General features: G+C 33.9%; 5 protein-coding genes and 1 pseudogene across 5 annotated transcripts, besides 5 other annotated features; 4 read left to right on the top strand and 2 right to left on the bottom strand. All coding sequences in view use genetic code 12, as the record gives it.

The window, feature by feature from the left end:
- Positions 1-978: 978 nt before the first annotated feature.
- On the top strand, positions 979-1,965 carry CD36_45180 (conserved hypothetical protein; the record flags this gene model as incomplete). The annotated part of the gene is made up of 1 exon (XM_002420118.1): positions 979-1,965. The coding sequence occupies one exon, from the start codon at positions 979-981 to the stop codon at positions 1,963-1,965; it is 987 nt and encodes a 328-aa protein (XP_002420163.1).
- A 936-nt stretch (positions 1,966-2,901) lies between these two features.
- Positions 2,902-4,503, top strand: TUB4 (gamma-tubulin, putative; the record flags this gene model as incomplete). Its single annotated transcript, XM_002420117.1, has 2 exons — positions 2,902-2,909; positions 3,003-4,503. 2 exons carry the CDS (start codon positions 2,902-2,904, stop codon positions 4,501-4,503), a joined length of 1,509 nt encoding a protein of 502 aa, XP_002420162.1.
- Positions 4,504-4,869: 366 nt separating this feature from the next.
- CD36_45160 (aromatic amino acid aminotransferase, putative) lies at positions 4,870-6,408 on the top strand (the record flags this gene model as incomplete). The annotated part of the gene is made up of 1 exon (XM_002420116.1): positions 4,870-6,408. One exon carries the CDS (start codon positions 4,870-4,872, stop codon positions 6,406-6,408), a length of 1,539 nt encoding a protein of 512 aa, XP_002420161.1.
- A 454-nt stretch (positions 6,409-6,862) lies between these two features.
- CD36_45150 (Golgi vesicle protein, putative) lies at positions 6,863-7,828 on the top strand (the record flags this gene model as incomplete). The annotated part of the gene is made up of 1 exon (XM_002420115.1): positions 6,863-7,828. One exon carries the CDS (start codon positions 6,863-6,865, stop codon positions 7,826-7,828), a length of 966 nt encoding a protein of 321 aa, XP_002420160.1.
- Positions 7,829-8,035: 207 nt separating this feature from the next.
- Positions 8,036-9,661, bottom strand: CD36_45140 (L-aspartate 4-P-transferase, putative; the record flags this gene model as incomplete). Its single annotated transcript, XM_002420114.1, has 1 exon — positions 8,036-9,661. The coding sequence occupies one exon, from the start codon at positions 9,659-9,661 to the stop codon at positions 8,036-8,038; it is 1,626 nt and encodes a 541-aa protein (XP_002420159.1).
- A 2,477-nt stretch (positions 9,662-12,138) lies between these two features.
- Positions 12,139-17,208: a repeat region (RB2 region).
- Positions 12,139-19,140: part of a repeat region (core RPS block consists of only one single partial repeat unit of 1535 bp; orientation = forward) that runs on past the window's edge.
- On the bottom strand, positions 13,826-14,913 carry CD36_45130 (annotated as a pseudogene).
- Positions 13,826-14,913: a sequence feature (similar to Candida dubliniensis, Q8TGW0; apparently rearranged pseudogene).
- Positions 17,209-18,743: a tandem repeat (RPS (RePeat Sequence) domain; single, partial RPS unit of 1535 bp).
- Positions 18,744-19,140: part of a repeat region (HOK region) that runs on past the window's edge.

Below are 19,140 nucleotides of genomic sequence, written 5' to 3'. Positions count from 1 at the left end.
GCCACAATCATTCAAATCCCAGCAAAAAATATGAAACAGGAGAAGAAATTACAAATGGAAATATAATTAGAAACATATGGTTCCACTGAAATCCAATTACGGTAAGAATTAAAAAGAGAGGAGGAGAAGAAAAAATTGTTGTGTATCTTTTGCGAGGGAGGAGAAATATTTTAAAGATTCAATTGTTACTCAACTGGGATATAAATTACTTTTTGGTCTGTTCGTAATAACTTCCCCCCGGAAACAAACATTGTTTTGCTATTGTTGGTTATTTCTTACAAAGCCGCCTGCAAAAACAGGGTTCCTTCTTCTTGAACAAACAATCAAAACAATGTCTGTAAACCCAAATCATGTTACAAGAATTATCAATTTATCCAAACACCAAAATCTCTTTCCAAGCCTTCTGGTATTTTTTTGACCCTGACCTTCTAAAACAATTGTTCTCATTGAATAATTATCATTGTTGTTATAATAAAGCCAAAGGGCCAAATCAAAAGTCCAAACCAAAAGTAAAAGTGAAGAAGAGAATAATATTTTTTTTTCCGTTTTGGGAAAGCCAAAAATTTCCCTACCAAATTGGGAAACTTACGCAAAATACTAAACGTTTAGTAAATGGAAATTTTTTGCAATCATTTCTTTTTCTCTCTTCTTCAATAATAATAGACCTCTTGACTTTTCATTATTTCTTAACCATCAACAATCTCCATACACAAAAGTATATCCTTAATCAAAGAATTACCTAACTTGGTTATATAATTTAATTTTAAGACGGGGGAGGGGGTCGGGGTCTCTAAGTTATCTGGCGGCACGTTTGCTCTATAGCTTCTCATGATTCTTGAGTTTTCTCTTCAAACAAATATAAATATAATTCAGATCCTGCCCCCTTTTTTGCCAATTCAAATAATCTTTTTATTTTATTTTTCTTTTTATCATAACCAACAACCCCTTGTTTTCCCGTTTATCTATTAACCATTCGCTATGAAGTTAGATTTCGCCACTGCCACTTTAGTTTTAGCTGCTATCTCATCTGTTGCCGCAGCCCCAGCTGCCGACGCTCAAGTGAAAGTCACTCAATTGACTGTTAGAGAAACCAATATTGTCAACAGTGCCTTAGCCAACTTACAACATTACAATGCTAAAAGAGATCTCATGTCTCAAGAAGAAATGACGAAAAGAGAAAACCAAATTGTCACTGATGTCTTGACTGCCATCAAAAACACCAACTTAGCTCCAGGTATTCTTAAATATTTCATTAGTGATCCAACTTTGTCTAAAATTGCCGTAGATGTTATTGTTGGTGCTATTAAGAATGGTTACATTAATTTGGGTACTTTATTGAAATCATTGAATGATTCTGGTTTAGCCGTTGATGTTATCAAGGATTTGATTAACGATTGTCAATTCTATGCTTACATTTATAAAGCCATTTTAGACAAACTTGCCAGTTTACCAAACCTTATTGGTAATGCTTTAGGTCTTAATGCCAACACTGTGTCCTCTAAAATGGCTGCTGCCAAGAGAGAAATTATGGTTGAAAGCGCACCAGAACCAATTTATGCTAGAGATGGTCAAGATGTCCTTACTTCTTTGATGGAATCATTGAAAAGTTCTGGTTTAGCTAATCAAGTTGTTGAAGCTTTGGTTGTTGATGATCAATTTTACACTTTTGGTGGTGACTTGATCAAAGAATTAATTGATGAAAAAGCTATCACTCTTGGTCAACTTATTGATGCCTTGGCTGATTCTGGTTTGATCCCATCTCTTTTCCAAGCTTTCTTAAACTTTGACACTTTGAAATCAGTCGTTGTTAATGCATTGGCTGCTGCTTTTGGTAAATGTCAAAATGCCACTCCAACTTCATCTTTAAAGACTTCTCCAACTGGTTCTGCCACTGTTTCAATACCATCTCCTACTGGTTCAAGTGGTCCAATTACCTGTAAAAAGAAGAAGAGAAGAAACTACTAAGCTGGTTGCTAACTAAAAATTCATAACTTTCATGTTTTTATCTGGATATGAATTCAGTTAATTATTGGTTTTATTTTACTTTTACTTTCACTTTTCATTTTTTTTATTTTCATCGTTGGTTCTATCATTGCAAGTTTATTCTTCTACTTTATTTTATGTTTTTTTTTTTTTTCGGTAAAAAGTCAAGGGAAGCATCAAGTTGATTAACCCCCCTTCTTTGATGATTGGGAAGAAGGAACAGTTCTTATTTTTTTATGACATTGATTTGGTTTATGGTCAATTCTCATATTCATTACATTTTATTATTACAATCAACCATTTATTCGGAAACACTATTTATCTCCATACCTAACAAGTTACTGCTGGACAGATTGTTTTGACATACTGATGCTACCATTTTGTTGAAACAGATTTGATATTATTCATCATCTTGTTTATATTATAATTAGTTGTTGGTTTAATTTTTTTTTTCCTTCCCCTTCCGAATAGTTATATTTCATGGTGATTCACAGGCTAGACATTAGAAAGAATATTGACTGTTTGTTCCTTAATATCTTAATCATTGTTTGTTTGAAAACCCCCTTTATTTTTTTTTTTTTTATTTTCTTCACATTTTGTTTATTATAATTTATATCATTTATACGTTTGGTAGAATAAAAAACAACCTATCTGTTATATATAAATCTTTTATTTGATCGTAAATGAAATTGGGGAAACTTGAAGGATTTAGCATACAGTGTTTTTTTTGACAGGGCAAACTTCGGGTTGTTTCGTAATATCAACAATTCCATATGTTGGTCACGTGATAGGATTTGAAGCAAAATTAAAAAAACCTCTCCCTCAACCAAAACGAAAAAATGTAAGAAAAAATCATCACCAAAGTGTAAACAAAGCAGTAATTCAAATACGCGTACTCAACTTTCAATCATCAACAATATGCCTGGGTAAGTAATAGTCTACAAAAAAAAAAAAAAGAGAAATACCTTTTTATGTTTATTGAATGTATCCGTAATACTAACCTTTTTGTTTTAATTTAGTGAGACGATTACATTGCAAGTGGGTCAATGTGGTAATCAAGTTGGATTACAATACTGGCAACAATTAGCAACAGAACATGGAATACAATCAGATGGTTCTTCAACACCTTATCCTAAAGATATCAATGATTTGCAACTACAAGAACTTAATAATTCAGGATCATCACCTCAACAATATTCACCACAATCCAGGACCAATGGGAAGTATCGTAATGACCATCCAGAGCTTTTTTTCACTCTTTCGGATTCTAATACATATACCCCAAGGTCCATTTTGATAGATATGGAACCATCAGTTATTGCAAAAAGCACATCTTCTTTACCTATGTTTAACCCTCGTAATGTTCATTTGAGTAATCAGGGGAATGGTGCAGCAAATAATTGGATAAATGGATATAAATACGGTACAGAGGAAGAAGAAACCTTGCTTAATTTAATTGATCGAGAAGTTGATAAATGTGACAATCTATCTAATTTTCAATTATTTCATAGTGTAGCTGGAGGAACTGGGTCTGGAGTAGGGTCAAAAATGTTAGAAGTGATAAGTGACAGATATGGTCATAAGAAATTATTAAACACTTTTTCCATATTCCCATCTAATGAAGATACATCTGATGTTGTTGTACAACCTTATAATACCATTTTAACTTTGAAAAGATTAATCGATTATAGTGATGCCACTTTTGTTTTCCACAATGATTCATTGAATAGAATTGAAAATATATTATTTAACAACAACAATAATAACAATAATAACAATATCCAACATGACGATAACGACATGTTTTTAGGAGCCAACAAATTAATTGCCTTAGTTTCTGCGTCGGTGTCAAATCCTTTGAGATTTCCTGGTTATATGTATAGTTCAATGGAGTCCATTGTTTCGAATTTGATACCGACACCAGATTTGAAGTTCTTGACAAGTTCAATAGCTCCCTTCAGTACTCAAAAACATAATTATTTGAACGAATATGATATGTTATTGGAATTGTCCAATGATCGATATAAAACTAATCGTGTTAGTGGTGATACAGCCTATATCAGTATGTTAAATTACCTTATTGGAGATAATTTAGATCAACGTGAGATTCGTAAAGGGATATTGAAATCACAACAAAGAATCTCATTTGTACCTTGGGTAGCTCGATCAGTACTAGTTGTTCATGGGAAAAAATCTCCATATTTGAAAAATACCAATTTGGAAGGTATTCAGGTAACAAACAATACTTCAATGATAGATGTTTTCACAAAAATTTTAAAACAATTTGATTTATTAATTAAGAGAAAAGCTTATCTTAATAGGTATTATAGTAGTGTTGAAGAAGAACATGAAGTGATGGAAATGTTTAATGAATCCCGTGAAAGTGTCAAATCTATAATAGATGAATATAAAGCTTGTAAAGAAATAACCTATTTAGATGATGAGGATGACGGTGGTGGTGATGGTGATGGTGATGCCATTGGTTATAATAATATAGATGATGCAGATATGGGTTTATAACAAAAAAACAATTGTAATATCTTATTGTGAATAAATATGTAAAAGAAGATTGTATGCACAGAACATCGTAGGTGGTGGTGCTGGTGGTGGTGCTGTTGTTATTGAATTTATAAACCCGATTGGCCCCTCGATCGTTGTGGAATCAATATTTTTCCGTTGTGGATTAATTATTGCGCATAAAACATAAACAAACTGATAATATTAAACTATGTGGCGTCGCCCCGATACGAAAGACGACTGTCATTAGTAATCAACAATAGATCTATAAATAGTTTCGTTTAATTACAATTGTTATGTTTTATTCTTCTTCTTCTTCATCTTTTTTTTTTTTCACTTCTTCCTTAAAAGTTTGCTTTACACCAAGATATGTCTGATCCTTCTCATTTAATTTCTAAACGAGCTGCTGGAAGAACCTCGTTACATTTTACTAATGCTCCATCTGATAAGCCTCCAGCAAATTTCAAGCCTCATGCAAAGCCCTTGGCATTATCTTATGGTATGCCTAATCATGGGTTTTTCCCAATTGATTCAATAGATGTCAATTTAGTTGATTTTCCATTCCAAAAAATCCCATCAGCCTCAAAACCCCCTTCATCATTGAACGGGTCCGAGAACGGTCATCAAACCAAAACTCCACCTCCAAATATACACGAACAACAGTCAACCGTACACATCAGTAGACATACTACTGATCCAAAATTAATTGATTTAGCTAGAGGATTACAATATGCTGCTGTTGAAGGACATGCACCATTATTACAATTTGCAAGAGATTTTATCATTCGGACACATAAACCAAATTATGACGATTGGAATGTTTTCATAACTTCTGGTGCCAGTGATGGATTAAATAAAGCTGCCGATGCATTTTTGGATGATGGTGATGTTATCTTGGTAGAAGAGTTTACTTTTAGTCCATTTTTAAGATTTCTGGATAATACTGGTGCTAAGGCTGTCCCCGTGAAAATCAATTTTGATAATGATTCCGATGGGATTGATTTAGATGAATTTGTTGACCTATTAGAGAATTGGGGGAAATATTATCCAAATTTACCTAAACCAAAGGCATTATATACTATTGCTACTGGACAAAATCCAACTGGATTCACCCAATCTTTAGAATTTAGAAAGAAAGTATATGATTTGGCAGTCAAACATGATTTTGCCATTATTGAAGACGATCCTTATGGATACTTGACATTGCCAAAATATGAAAAACCAAATATAGCTGGTGGTAACATTAATGAGTTAAAGAATGATCTTACAATTGATGATTATTTGAAAAATCATTTGACTCCGTCTTATCTTGAATTAGATACTACTGGTAGAGTATTTAGAGTTGAGACATTTTCCAAGTTATTTGCCCCAGGTTTAAGATTAGGATTTGTTGTTGGTCACAAAAAAGTAATTGAGGCAGTTAAGAATTATAGTGATGTTGTTAATCGTGGTGCCCTGGGTTTAACACAAACTATTGTTAATAATGTTATTCAAGAAAACTTTAAAGGTGTTGATGGATGGTTGGAATGGATTTTAAAGATGAGATCGAATTATTCTTATAGAAAAGATTTATTGTTATATTCAATTTTTGAATCACAAGCTTATAAAAAGGGGTATGTTGATGTTATTGACCCTAAAGCTGGTATGTTTGTTACTTTTAAAGTTAATTTACCAAAAGATGTTGATGTTTTACAAAAAATGAAATTATTATTATGGAAATTGATTTCTCATGGGGTGTTGGTTGTTGCAGGATATAATATGACGGTTGATTTAGAGTTTAGTAAAGATAGAAGCAATTTTTTTAGATTATGTTATGCTCTTGCTAATAATGATGAAGAAATTCTTGAAAGTGGGAAAAGATTGACTGATGCAGTTTATGAATTCTTTACCAATGGCTTAGAGTATTAAAAGGTTAGTTTTCCATTTACAATTTATTATATTTTGTAACCAGTTAGATTTGAGATATTTCAATAGTTTGTGTAAAGAACAAGGAAATAAAATGCCATACACTAGTCTCCATGAAATCATTCTGAATGCTATCAGTAATTTTTTTGAAATATTTAGTTCAAATAGGTCAGTTATTATATATGTGAATGATATCATATAATATAAGTTGTTTTGATTACTTTAATGGGAGGATGCTTTTACCAAGAGAGAATTTGTGTGTGCGTGTGGATCAATCAAATTTACACCCGAAGAAAGGAAGAAAAAAAAAATTGTGAGAGAGATTTTAATTTAGAGTTTGGTTTTCTTTTTTTTTGTTTGTTTGTTTGGTTTCATTATCAACCAACAGTTTCTTAAACAACAACTTACACCACCACTCCCACCACCACCACTAAACTATACTAATTAATCAATCCCAATGTCATTCAATTTCTCCAATTTTACAAAGGATTTAAAATCTTTTGGTGATAAAATCACTACTGAATTCAACAAAGAAGTTGTTCCATTAGCTCAAAGAACTTCAAGATTAGTTCAAGAAAAAATGGGGAACATCAAACAAGATGATATTAGTCAATTACCATCGGAATATATAGAGTTGGCCAATAAATGTAACAATATTGAACAATTATACAAGAATGTTTTGAAAATCACTACTAATTATGAAAATGAAAGTTATGATTATCCAACTAATGTTCAAGAAAGTTTTACAGAATTTGGTAAGAATATCACCACTAGAGTTTCCAATGTTGCCAAAGCTACTACCACTGCTGAAGCTCAAGCAGCATTGATCAATCCTAATACTGGTGAATTTAAAGCTCCTAAAACATTGTATCATGCATTAAGTAGAGCCACTGATGCTTCAATTTTGACTAGTGATAAATCTCAAGACCCATTGATTAAAGGATTAGATTTGTATTCTTCAAATTTAAACAAGATTGCCAATGCAAGATTAGGTCAAGATCAATTGATTAAATCTAAATTCAATAAACCTTTATTGACTACATTACGTTCATTAATTAGTCAATCAAATAATATCCAAAAAAAAGTTGAAGATAAAAGAATTGATTACGATTTAACTAGAAGCAATTTGGCCAGTTGTACAAATCCTCAAAAAGAACCTAAATTAAGGGTTGATATGGAAAATGCCGAAGATGAATTTGCCAATACTGTGGAAGATGCAATTAATATCATGCAAAATGTTTTAGAAAATGCTAAACCTTTGGAAGAATTTTTGGAATTGATTAAAGCTCAATTGGCTTATCATAAATTGGCTACTGAATTATTAGATGGCATGGTTAAAGATTTTGAAGAATTAATTGATGAACAACAAAAATTGAGTGGCAGTGCTACTAGTGGAAGAGAATCCGGTGATTTTGACATTTAGGGCAAACTCATAAACTGAGATTATATTCTTCTCCTCTTCAATCATTGTTTCCAAAAAAAAAAAAAAAAAAAAAAAGGAAGGCAATATAAGGAGATTTGTTTTCAGTTTCTTTTTTTTTTTTTTTCTATGTATAGTTTTATTTATGCTTGTTAGCATTTTTACTATTATTAATATTTTTATTATTTTTATTCTTTAATGTTTGTCTATCTACAGGAGTTTTAATGCTTCTAAACGTGTATCCACAGCCAGGACATCACCAAATGATGAACCACCTTCTAATAATTTAGCATGAATGGATTTTAATGCTCTTAGAGTATCTTTTTCATTAATAACCGCAGAAATATTGATTTCATTGGCCCCTTGAGAGATCATTTCAATATTGATCTTTTCATCAGCTAGCACTTTAAACATATTACCAGCAATACCAATGAAATTTACCATTTGTTTACCTACTAAGGAAACAATGGTCATTTTTTTGGTCACATCAACTGTACCCATTTTACGTAATTCAACTAATGCATGTTTCAATTGTGATTCATGATCTGGTTGTATCAGTAATGCCATTGAGACATGTACTTCTGATGTCGAAATCAAATCAACCACAAGCTTATATTTATCCAATGTGGTGAAAACATGAGCCAAAAACCCATGTGACAATGTCTTTTTGTTTGAATGGATATTTATAACGACAATGTTTTGTTTGGCAGTGATGGCAGTGGCAGAACGTTTTCTTTGCAATAAACTACTCATAGCCAATTGTTCGAATGCTGCCGGAGGATGAGGTGGAGTGGCTTCACCTCTTCTACCAATATTATCTGGATATATAATTGTCCCATTACCAGTTGGGTTCTCGACATTTTTTATTCTGATAGGGATTTTAGCTCTAATGACTTGTTCCATGGTGAATGGGTGAATCACTTCAGAACCATAATAAGTCAATTCTGCTGCTTCTTCTGGTGTAACACTATCTAATAATCTTGCATTAGGGACTTTACGAGGATCAGCAGTGAAAATACCATCAACTTCTTTCCAAATTTGTAATTCATCAGCTTGTAAGGCAACAGCAGCTAAAGCGGCACATAAATCAGTATAACCTCTACCAACACCATTTAATAATCCACCAGGGACAACACCAAAATAACCAGTTAACACTGGAATAACATTTTCTCCTTCTTGGTCACATTGTAAAATTCTTTTACCAATTTCTTGGGATAAAAACTGATAAAATGAATCATCAAACCCTTTTTGGAAATCATAACTCAAAGGAATGACATCTTGCAAATTTATATATACTGCATTCAATCCATGGTCTTTCATTAAAGCAGTCATGAACAAACACGATAATTTTTCTCCAACTGCCATAATTGAATCCAATGAACGAGGACTGATTTCACCAATGATTTGACAAGCATGTAATAATTCCCTAACATGTTCAATTTCTTGCTTGGTGTCTTTAATCAACTGTTGTTTAATTTCCTCCAGTTGAATACGATCAGCATTAGTAACATGATCTTCTTCGATTGCATTTAAAAGTGGTTGATAATCCTTATCACTTTCTGCCAAATCAGCACTACGTAATAATCTACTAGTGGTACCTTCACTTTTAGTTTGTGAAGATCTAGCAGAACATACAACAGTAACACGATTGGTTTGAGAATACACTTTGACAATGTTATCAACGATATTCTCTGGGAATTTACCCACTGAAGTACCACCAAATTTTTGAACGATCCAACCTCCAGTAGCACCAGAAGCAGAGTTTGTTGGTGAGGCAAGTTTAAAGTCTAAGACTGAATTATAGGATCTTGGAATGTTAGTTGGAGATTGTGACATTGATAAATAACTTTAGATAGCTTTATTGTAGGAATGTAAAATTATAATTATAGAAATTTGTGTAAAAGAAAAATAATTCTAGATATATATATATGTATATCTCGATCTAATTGGAAAAATAGGGAATCACGAGGATGCTAGTAGTAGTTACAGGAGTTGTTCTCAAGGACAACTGAAAGGAATGGGCAACAAAATAATTGTTGAATATTCTATAATAAATGAAGAAGAAGAAGAAGAAGCAAAAGAATTTAGAACAAGAAAAAAAAAATATTTAAATTGTGATCTCAACGGTTGGTGGGTTATATTAATAAGTTGAAAAATTAAATTAAGTTAAGAGAAAAGAAGAATGAGTCAACAGGAGGTGCAACGGAAAAAAAAAAAAAAAAGAAAGAAAAGAAAAAAAGCTTCAACTGTGAAGATCATATTACGTAATACGGCCCATTACTCGGTTACAGGAGAGTATTTTTAATTCATCAAACAATTCTTTATTGGTAACATTACCAACTCAACAAAAACATTGAAGAAAGTTTGTAATTGGTTCGAAATTATAGACTGTAGTAATTACTGGTGGGACAAGTATAATTGTTAAGCAATTCTTTCTAAAGAGCCCAGAAGTTATGTGATTGCACACCCTTGCAAAGCCCCTTCTTTAAGGATTCAATAGTTATTCATATCTGTACATTTCAAATGTTGTACAGTTTGGAAATACAGCATGCATATTTTTTTTATTTGTTTGTTGAATATTTATTTCACATTTGAAGTAATTCCCTTTATCCTGATTTGTTGTGTTTCCAACCATGCCTTGGGAGTTTTGGAATTGTGCATCGTGTGTCTCCTCCGTCATTCAGTTGATGACTTGCGATCAGAAACATCAATACCAAGTTGCAAATGTTCGGTCACTTCTCTCTACCTGGGTATACTGAGGTAAGCCCAGCACCCCCAGTACAACAAATCAGTTGAACTGGCCTTGGAGACAATGTGGATTTTACTCTTTCTACTTGATCGTACCTTTGGCTGAGGCAGAGCACTGGCAGCAACAATTCAACCAGTCATAGGACCAACTTGTAAACTGGCCTGTAATATACTCTGGTTTGTTTACCAGACGATAACCTCGGAACTAGGCTAGGTAGCAGGGCCAACTATGTTGCCCGTGGTGAATCTGGACGCAGTCATTACAACTGACTGGTACCCATCACCCTTGAGCCTCTTGTAGGGTGGGTCAGAGTACTAGCCCTGGCTCCCGGTATTGTTACCAGGTTAGCCATATTATGGGCTTTGGCTTTAGACCCATGCTCTGGCTCTGGCTCTGGCTCTGGCTCTGGCTCTGGCTCTGGCTCTGGCTCTGGCTCTGGCTCTGGCTCTGGCTCTGGCTCTGGCCCTGACCCTGACCCTAACCCTAACTCCAACCCCAGCCCTTGGTGGCACTGGCTTTGAACTTGTTGTCCCCACCAGCCCAGCCTTTCTGGCCATGGGTAGACCAGTCCCATGATGTGTGTTGGCGCTAGAGATGGTACAAATGTTGGCAACCGGCACAACCGTACCCCAGGATAGGATCAAACCGTCCCAGCGGTGGCTCTCGTACCCCCACTTTGCACCTAACGCCCTGCTTATGAGAGATGCGCTGCACTATGGGAAAGAGTTTCGAATCCGTGGATCACCAACTACGTCTTCCTCGGACCTACTCCTTCCTCCCAAATAGCACCATTCATAACATCGTATCTCCTATCCCCCAGAATATCGTATCCTATAAATGATATACAAGTAATATATATCAAGACCTTTTAAGCTAGCACACAAGGTTTTATAATCAGCTTTTGAAGACCAATATAATACAGCAGCAACTTATTATTTGTTTTTATCTTTTTTAAGTCTTTTTTATGTTCTTTTATCTTTTTTTTGATCGTTTTTGATCTTTTTTCTATTTTTTATGTCTTATATTATACTTCTTTATAGCTTGTTTTATACTTTTATGTCTTTTTTTATATTTGTTTTGCATTTTTGCATATTTTTTATTTTGTTTTGCGTTTTTGCATCTTTTTTTGTTCCTTTTTTATTTGACAGTTTGATAATATAGAATCTTTTATAAATTATTAAGCAATACCTTGGTAATATATTGATTCAATAGTGAATGTAAGGATAGGTTTTAATTATGATTAGCAGCTTCAGCAGGGAACTTCAATTTCTAGGGAGGTTTGTATTTAATATTGATTGGACAGTTTTATACGTGATTGGACAGTCAGTTTTAATTTCTTCTTGACGTAAATTTATGACTAGGGAATAGTAATATCAATTTCCAAATCTACTTCAGGAGTCTAATAATATAACAAATCTATTATGCATTTTGTTTTTGATTTTTTATATGTGATTATTTTTTTTTTTTTAGGTTTTGATTTTGTATTTTTTTGCATAATGTGCTCCAACAAGTATTCAAACAATAGGTTCCAGGCAAGTTAAGAGAATCAGTTTATGGAATTGGCTTTAAAATCAACATGAGGAGTCTTATCTGATATACCATTAGTTGTACTATGCGTCTTTTTAATTTGTATTTTTTTGATTTTGATTTGCATTTTATATTTGTATTTGTGTTTTTAACCGCATATTGTGCTCCAATAAAAATTCAAGTAACAGTGGAAAGAGCCTTGCTTATTCATTTACTTTCTGAATGGACATGGATTTCGAAACACGTTTTAGGAGTCTTTTAATTTATAACAACAACTTTATTATGAGGTTTTTTGTGCTTTTTTTTTTGTTTTTGTTTCATTTTTTTATTATTTATTTGGTTTCTTTTCCTCATAATGGTGCTCCAATAAATATCCAAACGTTAGCTTCACCCTGCATGCTTTGGATCCGCCATGAATGGATGTAGTTTCAATAGCGGTTTCAGGAGACTTATTTAATATAAAAATACTTCTATTATGTGTTTTTTTTTAGTATTCTTTTCATTTTAATTTATATTTTTATATTATTGATTTGTTTCTTTTGCACATAATGATGCTCCAATAACAATCCAAACAGCAGCAGTGAATAGTGCCATGGTTATCCATATTGTTACCTGATGATGTCGATTTTGTTAACCGCTTGAGGAGTCTTATTTTATATAACAATAACCCTATTATGCGTTCTTTTTTTGTATTTTTTTAATCTATTATTTATATTTTTATATTTTTGATTTGTATTTTTAATCGCATAATGATGCTCCAACAAGCTTCCATATAAGAGATAAGATTCCTGGTTCCTTGAATGAATGAAATGGATTTTGAAAGTTGATTTTAAATGAAAAGAAGAAAAAAAAAAGTGGTGGAAAGTTGCAAAAAAAAACTGGCGCCATAAGGAGTTTATATAGTTTTATAAATTTTGTCGCAAATATAAAGAATTATTTAGTGTAGCAAATCAAAGTTGGTTGCAAAACCTTTCTGTGTAAAGTTGAAAATAACTAGCAGCGGCAAATTTCAAGTAAGGTAAAATACAATTAATAAGCCTATTTGTATTCATTAGAACAGTATTTGAAGCAGATTACAATGCTTTTCTTGTTTAGAAAGCACAATAAAACAAAATGAACTGATCATACAAGATTTAGAAAAGTGAAGTTTAGCAGTAGTAGTAATAGTCAGAACTATGACAGGTATCTAGTGATTCTATAACACTAGAGTCATGTCTTCTGAATAGAAACAATGAGCCCTTGAACATTTCAGACCGGCTGTTGAACTAACATGGTCATATGAACAACCCTTATACTCTTTAGTGTATAAATTACCGCCAAAGCTGCAATGAATTTCATATCACCCACAAATAAGACATACAAAAATATGCATGTCTTTTAATGTATGGTGTATTGCAATATCAGCCACAATTGAAGAATCCAAGGAAGGTCAAGGGTATCTGCAACCATTTGAAACAAACAAGCATCGGTCCATAGATGTGAAAGATACTGTACTGACAAAACAGCAAACAACTACCTCTTGCTATACAATAATTCACCACAAAAGATGTCCATTCTTATTCTTGTAAGTGCATATTTCCAAATACTGGTGATGATAATAAAGCATTCATTAGTTTGTCTCATGCCCGTTATTTGACAACTGGAGTAGTCAATCATGTTTGTTTAGTGAAGTAAATAATGTAATAATACTAGTCATTAATCTCTTCATTATAAAACAGTCACTTCTATGATATACTCGACAACACAGCCAAAGTTGAAGTAAACAATTCATTACCAGTTAACTCATCACTCTCAGTATTCCCAAAAAATTGAGATGGCTCTCTATTCCCACTTCCAATTCCCTGTTCAGTAATAAAAACCTTGCGAAAAGATACAAGTAAAAGGTCATCTATTCTAGTAATTTTGCTTCCATTCTGATTTTTTATATATAGTTCATTCAAGTGCGTTTGCAATGGTTGAAATACACTTAGCACGTAAAACCTGATATAATTATTATAATATCTCCATGCGTTCAATATCAAAGTTTGTAAAGATACTTCCGATGGCTCGGCAGTTTGTAAGTTGTGACTCAATACTGTCATCAATTTCTCAATCAAATTTGATAACTGTCTATAATCAAAATCGTCCATCTTACCATGGCCCAAACTTGATACACTTGATCTTGTTTTCAGTCTAAAACTTTTATCGTGATCTAATGATGCTCTTTCATTGGGTTGGTGTAAACAAAAGCTCTCTTTTACAAAATTTGCAATTTCTTCCACATTTGCATTCAATATTGGACGCATGCTTACCTTTCGACCAGAGTCGGATACGGAAAAGGATGGGGTGAATAGTGGTTTCAAGTAATGATAAAGGTTCGAATATATCTTACTATCTTTTTCGTGATCTAATTCACTTTCATATATGCCCAATCCAACTTCTGTTTGGTGATACGACTGCTTTGATTCTTAGAAAACTTTAACTTCTGGGCAATCTTCAACCTATTGCCACTCTTGCTTGATTCAGATGGAGACGCAGATTCTCGAAGTGTCTTTGGGGAGCTATCATCATCGCTTGGAGAATGATAAATTGAAATGTTAGATGATGGCTTATTTTTAGTGAATAGCCTGGATAAAGCATTGCTTGTTTTAGTGGTTGAGTTACTTAAGTTTGACGAAAACGAGGTGTTCGTATTTAGTTTTCTCAAGGTGTTGAAATCGACATTAGCAATTTGTGAACTAGATGGAGCACCATGTATTTTTGTTGATGATGAGGCATTCGATTGTTTAAATATCGATGAACTCGGTGATTCTTGATTAGGAACTTCAGACATTGTGTAATACTACTCAAGTTTCACGATTTCAAGAATGTTTGAATAAAGTAGTGTGGTGGCTGCCAAGCCTTGTTTTCTCCTTATAAATGATTCAAATTATGGAATTCTAACAAAGATTCACGCAAGGGATAGCTGAATTAGTAGTGGTACATGCTTATAATGAAATGGTGCCAACAAAAAGCTCATCTTCAAAGTTGAACTCAAGTTTTGACGAGTCTCGTTTCTATTTGGCTCTTATACGCGAAACCAGTTGTCGTGGATGACACAATACCATTGTCAGTACTTTCAACACGGTTCTTATTTAAAGTGCATATCCATTCAAAACTGTGCAAGAATGAAGCGTTACAATGAGTGTATTAAAGCACTTTGGATTAATAAGATTTATATGTCTTTATTGTGCATTCTAGTCCATGTTAACCGTCTAAAGTTACAGTTATTTGATTGCTCAAGCTTTTTCTACTCGAAACCTCCATTATACAATTAGTTGAGGAGAAAGAGTGTCAATGAATGTGTAGGAATACCCACCTATGTCATAACTACGGTCAGTCTTTATGACCAACTTAAGTATTGAGTGTAAATGTACAAATTAATGTACCTCCAAACATTATTGAATTCAAGGCAATTTCGAGAATTTCTGAGTTGTGTATATTTCTCAAATTCCCTCGTCAAAGTGATAAACCGCCACTCCTATTTTATGTAGAATAAGCTTATTTATGTACAACATTCCCTAGTTGGCGTGTATCTTTCTCAATAGTAGTAGTTATGTTAAGAGTTTTCGTGTTTACTCAGGTGAGATATTCGTAACGTAGATTACACAAAAATAATTTGTATGTCGCGTTTTTCTTGATAATCACCAATGGTGTTTTGTAAAATTGTATCTTGCACGATCAATGAAGAATACACCAGAAGTTAGACAATTTGAGCTATAAGTCTTAATCAAAGTTATCTGGTGTGTGTCCAGTAATATCAGAAGCTATTGGAGATACTTGGCTAAGTAAAATAAGTGTAGAGTCTGGCTTTCTTGGTGATTTGTTTGGATTAATTATTTGCAACTATTGATTTTGTGTCACATATTTTTAATTCTACATTTTTTTATATTTTGCAAAAATATTGAGCCAAACTTTACTTCAAACTTTCTACAATAGTTGAATTTCTAACTCGTTGTGTCTATTTCCTCTATAATACCTCCTAAAAAGAACCATACAACTGTTTGGCTATTAAATAACATTACCATCAATATTTTGAGTCCACAAAGGTTCATTTTGATGCTCAAATATGGCCATCAAATACTTGTCCACGTGAGATAGTCATACAATTTGAGTCATTGTCACGAGATGATTCAGAGTCATCCATGCCTAAATGGTTAAAACACTACTAGTGTTATGCACTACCTGTGGCCATCACACGATGAATACGTGTACTTTTCATTTCCTAATTACGTGTTTGTTTACATTTCCTCTTCCTCTTATGAAACGCGCAGAAATATATCATCACGACAAACATTCATCCCTTTTGACCCATCACATTTCTTTTCCAAATAGTCCAAACTACTGAGACCAACAAAATGGTAGTATTTCACTTTCTTATAATTTATAATAGCTAACCCTGCTAACCAGTTTCAGGCAATCAGTGTTTATATAATTACCAAATGATTCACATGCTCAGAAGCACTAACTGTTTTCAGATATAAAGTAGCAGCAAGTTCTTTCCAAATGAATTAGAATAGTTTATTCTACCGAAATATTTTGGTCATTTCTGGATTAGAAACTATTACCACATACCTTGTATCCAAGGAGGTTCCTATTTATTGGACATTCATATAAATTAGCGTAATGAAAACCACTGACACACATAGCACTCCCATTGAGAGACAACACCTTTGAGATGATCCACATATAGAAAGCAATCAACTTGGTTTATTTCCACATAGATACACTCATTAAAAACTCCTGGAACATTTAGGATATTTTCCTATTAATGACAATTTCAAGTTAATTCACACACAAGAAACTACCGACTACTTTCAGGAACCAATTGCTAGTACTTTATTTCTAGTTAAAACTCTTCAAGGTATTTCAATGGGTCCAATAATTTGGAGATGTGGCATATATATTGGTTTAATCCGATATCATTATGGCTACAGGATGGCATTTTTTATACATACTTCTATTCAAACTCATTACAGTTGAATTTAAACCTCATAGTCAATATCACAGAATCATAAATAGACAACTTAATCGTTAAATTGAACCAATTTCACAACATGTAAATTATGTAAACACACCTGTTAATTCCCTTATAAAAACGGCCTTTTTTATTGTAGCATCTCTAATAATTCGCCTACCTCAGTCACTGTTTGTGTGCATAATAGAGATTTGTCTTGGCTTCAAAATGGTGTTGGTTTGGTCGTTGTAGCGCATCTATTGGTGGAGCAGTAACCAAAACTAAAATCGGTGTGTTTCTTAACTATGGCCAAAACGGCCTTTTTTGTCCCACAGCTTTCATCTAAATAGGTTTTCAAACAGTATCTAACGGCTTTGGTACTCACATTTTGTGGCTCCAAATCGGCACTAGCGTTACCATTTACTCGTCTATACTCGATCTTCTGTCAACAATAAACCACTATTTTGACCCTTAACTATGGCCAAAACGGCCTTTTTTGTCCCCCAGTATGCAGTTGGATACCGTTTCTAACAGTTCTCATGGGGTTCGTAGTCATAACACGTGGCTACAAATCGGCACTAGTTTGACTTTTGTAGCGCTTCTATTCGTCGCATTGTTTTGACTGGACATAACTGCGATTTCCTTAACTATGGCAAAAACGGCCTTTTTTGTTCTACAGGTCCTGTTTAAAGACCTTTTCCAATGGCTCTCTCGGTGTTAGTAGTTACATCCTGTGGCTACAAATCGGCACCAGTTTGATCTTTGTAGCGCAGAAACTGGTAATTTGGTGGCTCGCGGATCAAAATAGTTTTTTCTTAACTATGGCGAAAACGGCCTTTTTTGCTCTACAGGTCCTGTTTCAACACCTTTTTTAACGGTTCTTTCAGTGATAGGTAGTTACATCCTGTGGCTACAAATCGGCACTAGTTTCACCTTTGTAGCATCAATACTCGTTGATCCATTCTTCTCCAACCAAAACACGGAGATTGACCACCAAAATATTTTCTTTAATAACTCCTCCAATTTTTAGCCGATTTAAACCAAAGTTATACCCAATAATCTAGATTGATGTCGGTTCAAATCGGCCCTAGTCTGGTCTTTGAAGACGTCCTTGTTCACCAGTAATCGCTGTTTTTCCAAAATGCCCTGCGCACGACTTTTCTGGCCATCTCGCACTTTTTGCCCTCCAACAATGAAAACACCATTGATCAAATCAATACTCTCGGTTCCAAACTCCATAACCTTCCTCTACAAATCGGCACCAGAGCCCCCAAGTTCCGACTTCAATTCGTTGACCTACAGAAAGGGGGTGCTCTTAACTATGGCAAAAACGGCCTTTTTTGTCCCAGAGAACATGCCACAACTGATCTTTGGATCGGTTATGACGGCTTTAACAATGTTCATGTTTGGCTACAAATCGGCACCCATTGGGCAGTTTTACTGCTCCAACTGGTTGTACCATTACAAACGGAGTTTACGAGCATGCTCTTAACTATGGGCAAAACGGCCTTTTTGCTCATACAGCTCCCAACTAAATGCCGCTACTAAACATACTCTCGGTTTCAACCACCACAACTGTAGCCTACAAATCGGCACCTGATTGGCTCTTGTAGCACCCCTCTACCGCCCACACTTCAATTTCCATCCTTAACTATTGCGGAAATGATTTTGTGGTGTTTTTTTTGGTGGTCAATACCCTAGGATTTGGGAAATATCAGTGTTTCTTTAATACTGGGTGTGGTATACTTGATTTATTTTGTTTCTATTGATCTTATGATACTTCTAGACTCTGCCTATCATGTGATAGTAATAACATTATGTAGAGATGAAAACTGATTATTTTATTGAGAGGTGTAATATTAACTATGGGGAGGTGGTAAGTTGGTAGCATATTTGTTAAAATCGGTGGTGAAATATTTCAATCTGCAATATCTCACTCAATTTTTTATCGATCGTTTTCAATCTGAGATTGAGACTTGATTGATAATTAGGCTAGAAAATGGGAGGTCTGGGTGTGCATGGGAAGAGTATTGAGTGTGTTATTGTGTCCTCTCTGTTGCGTCT

The sequence above is a fragment of the Candida dubliniensis genome, chromosome 4 (genome assembly GCF_000026945.1).
Source record: "Candida dubliniensis CD36 chromosome 4, complete sequence".
NCBI classification, from domain to species: domain Eukaryota; kingdom Fungi; phylum Ascomycota; class Pichiomycetes; order Serinales; family Debaryomycetaceae; genus Candida; species Candida dubliniensis.
This window is presented reverse-complemented; position numbering and strand designations above follow the sequence as displayed.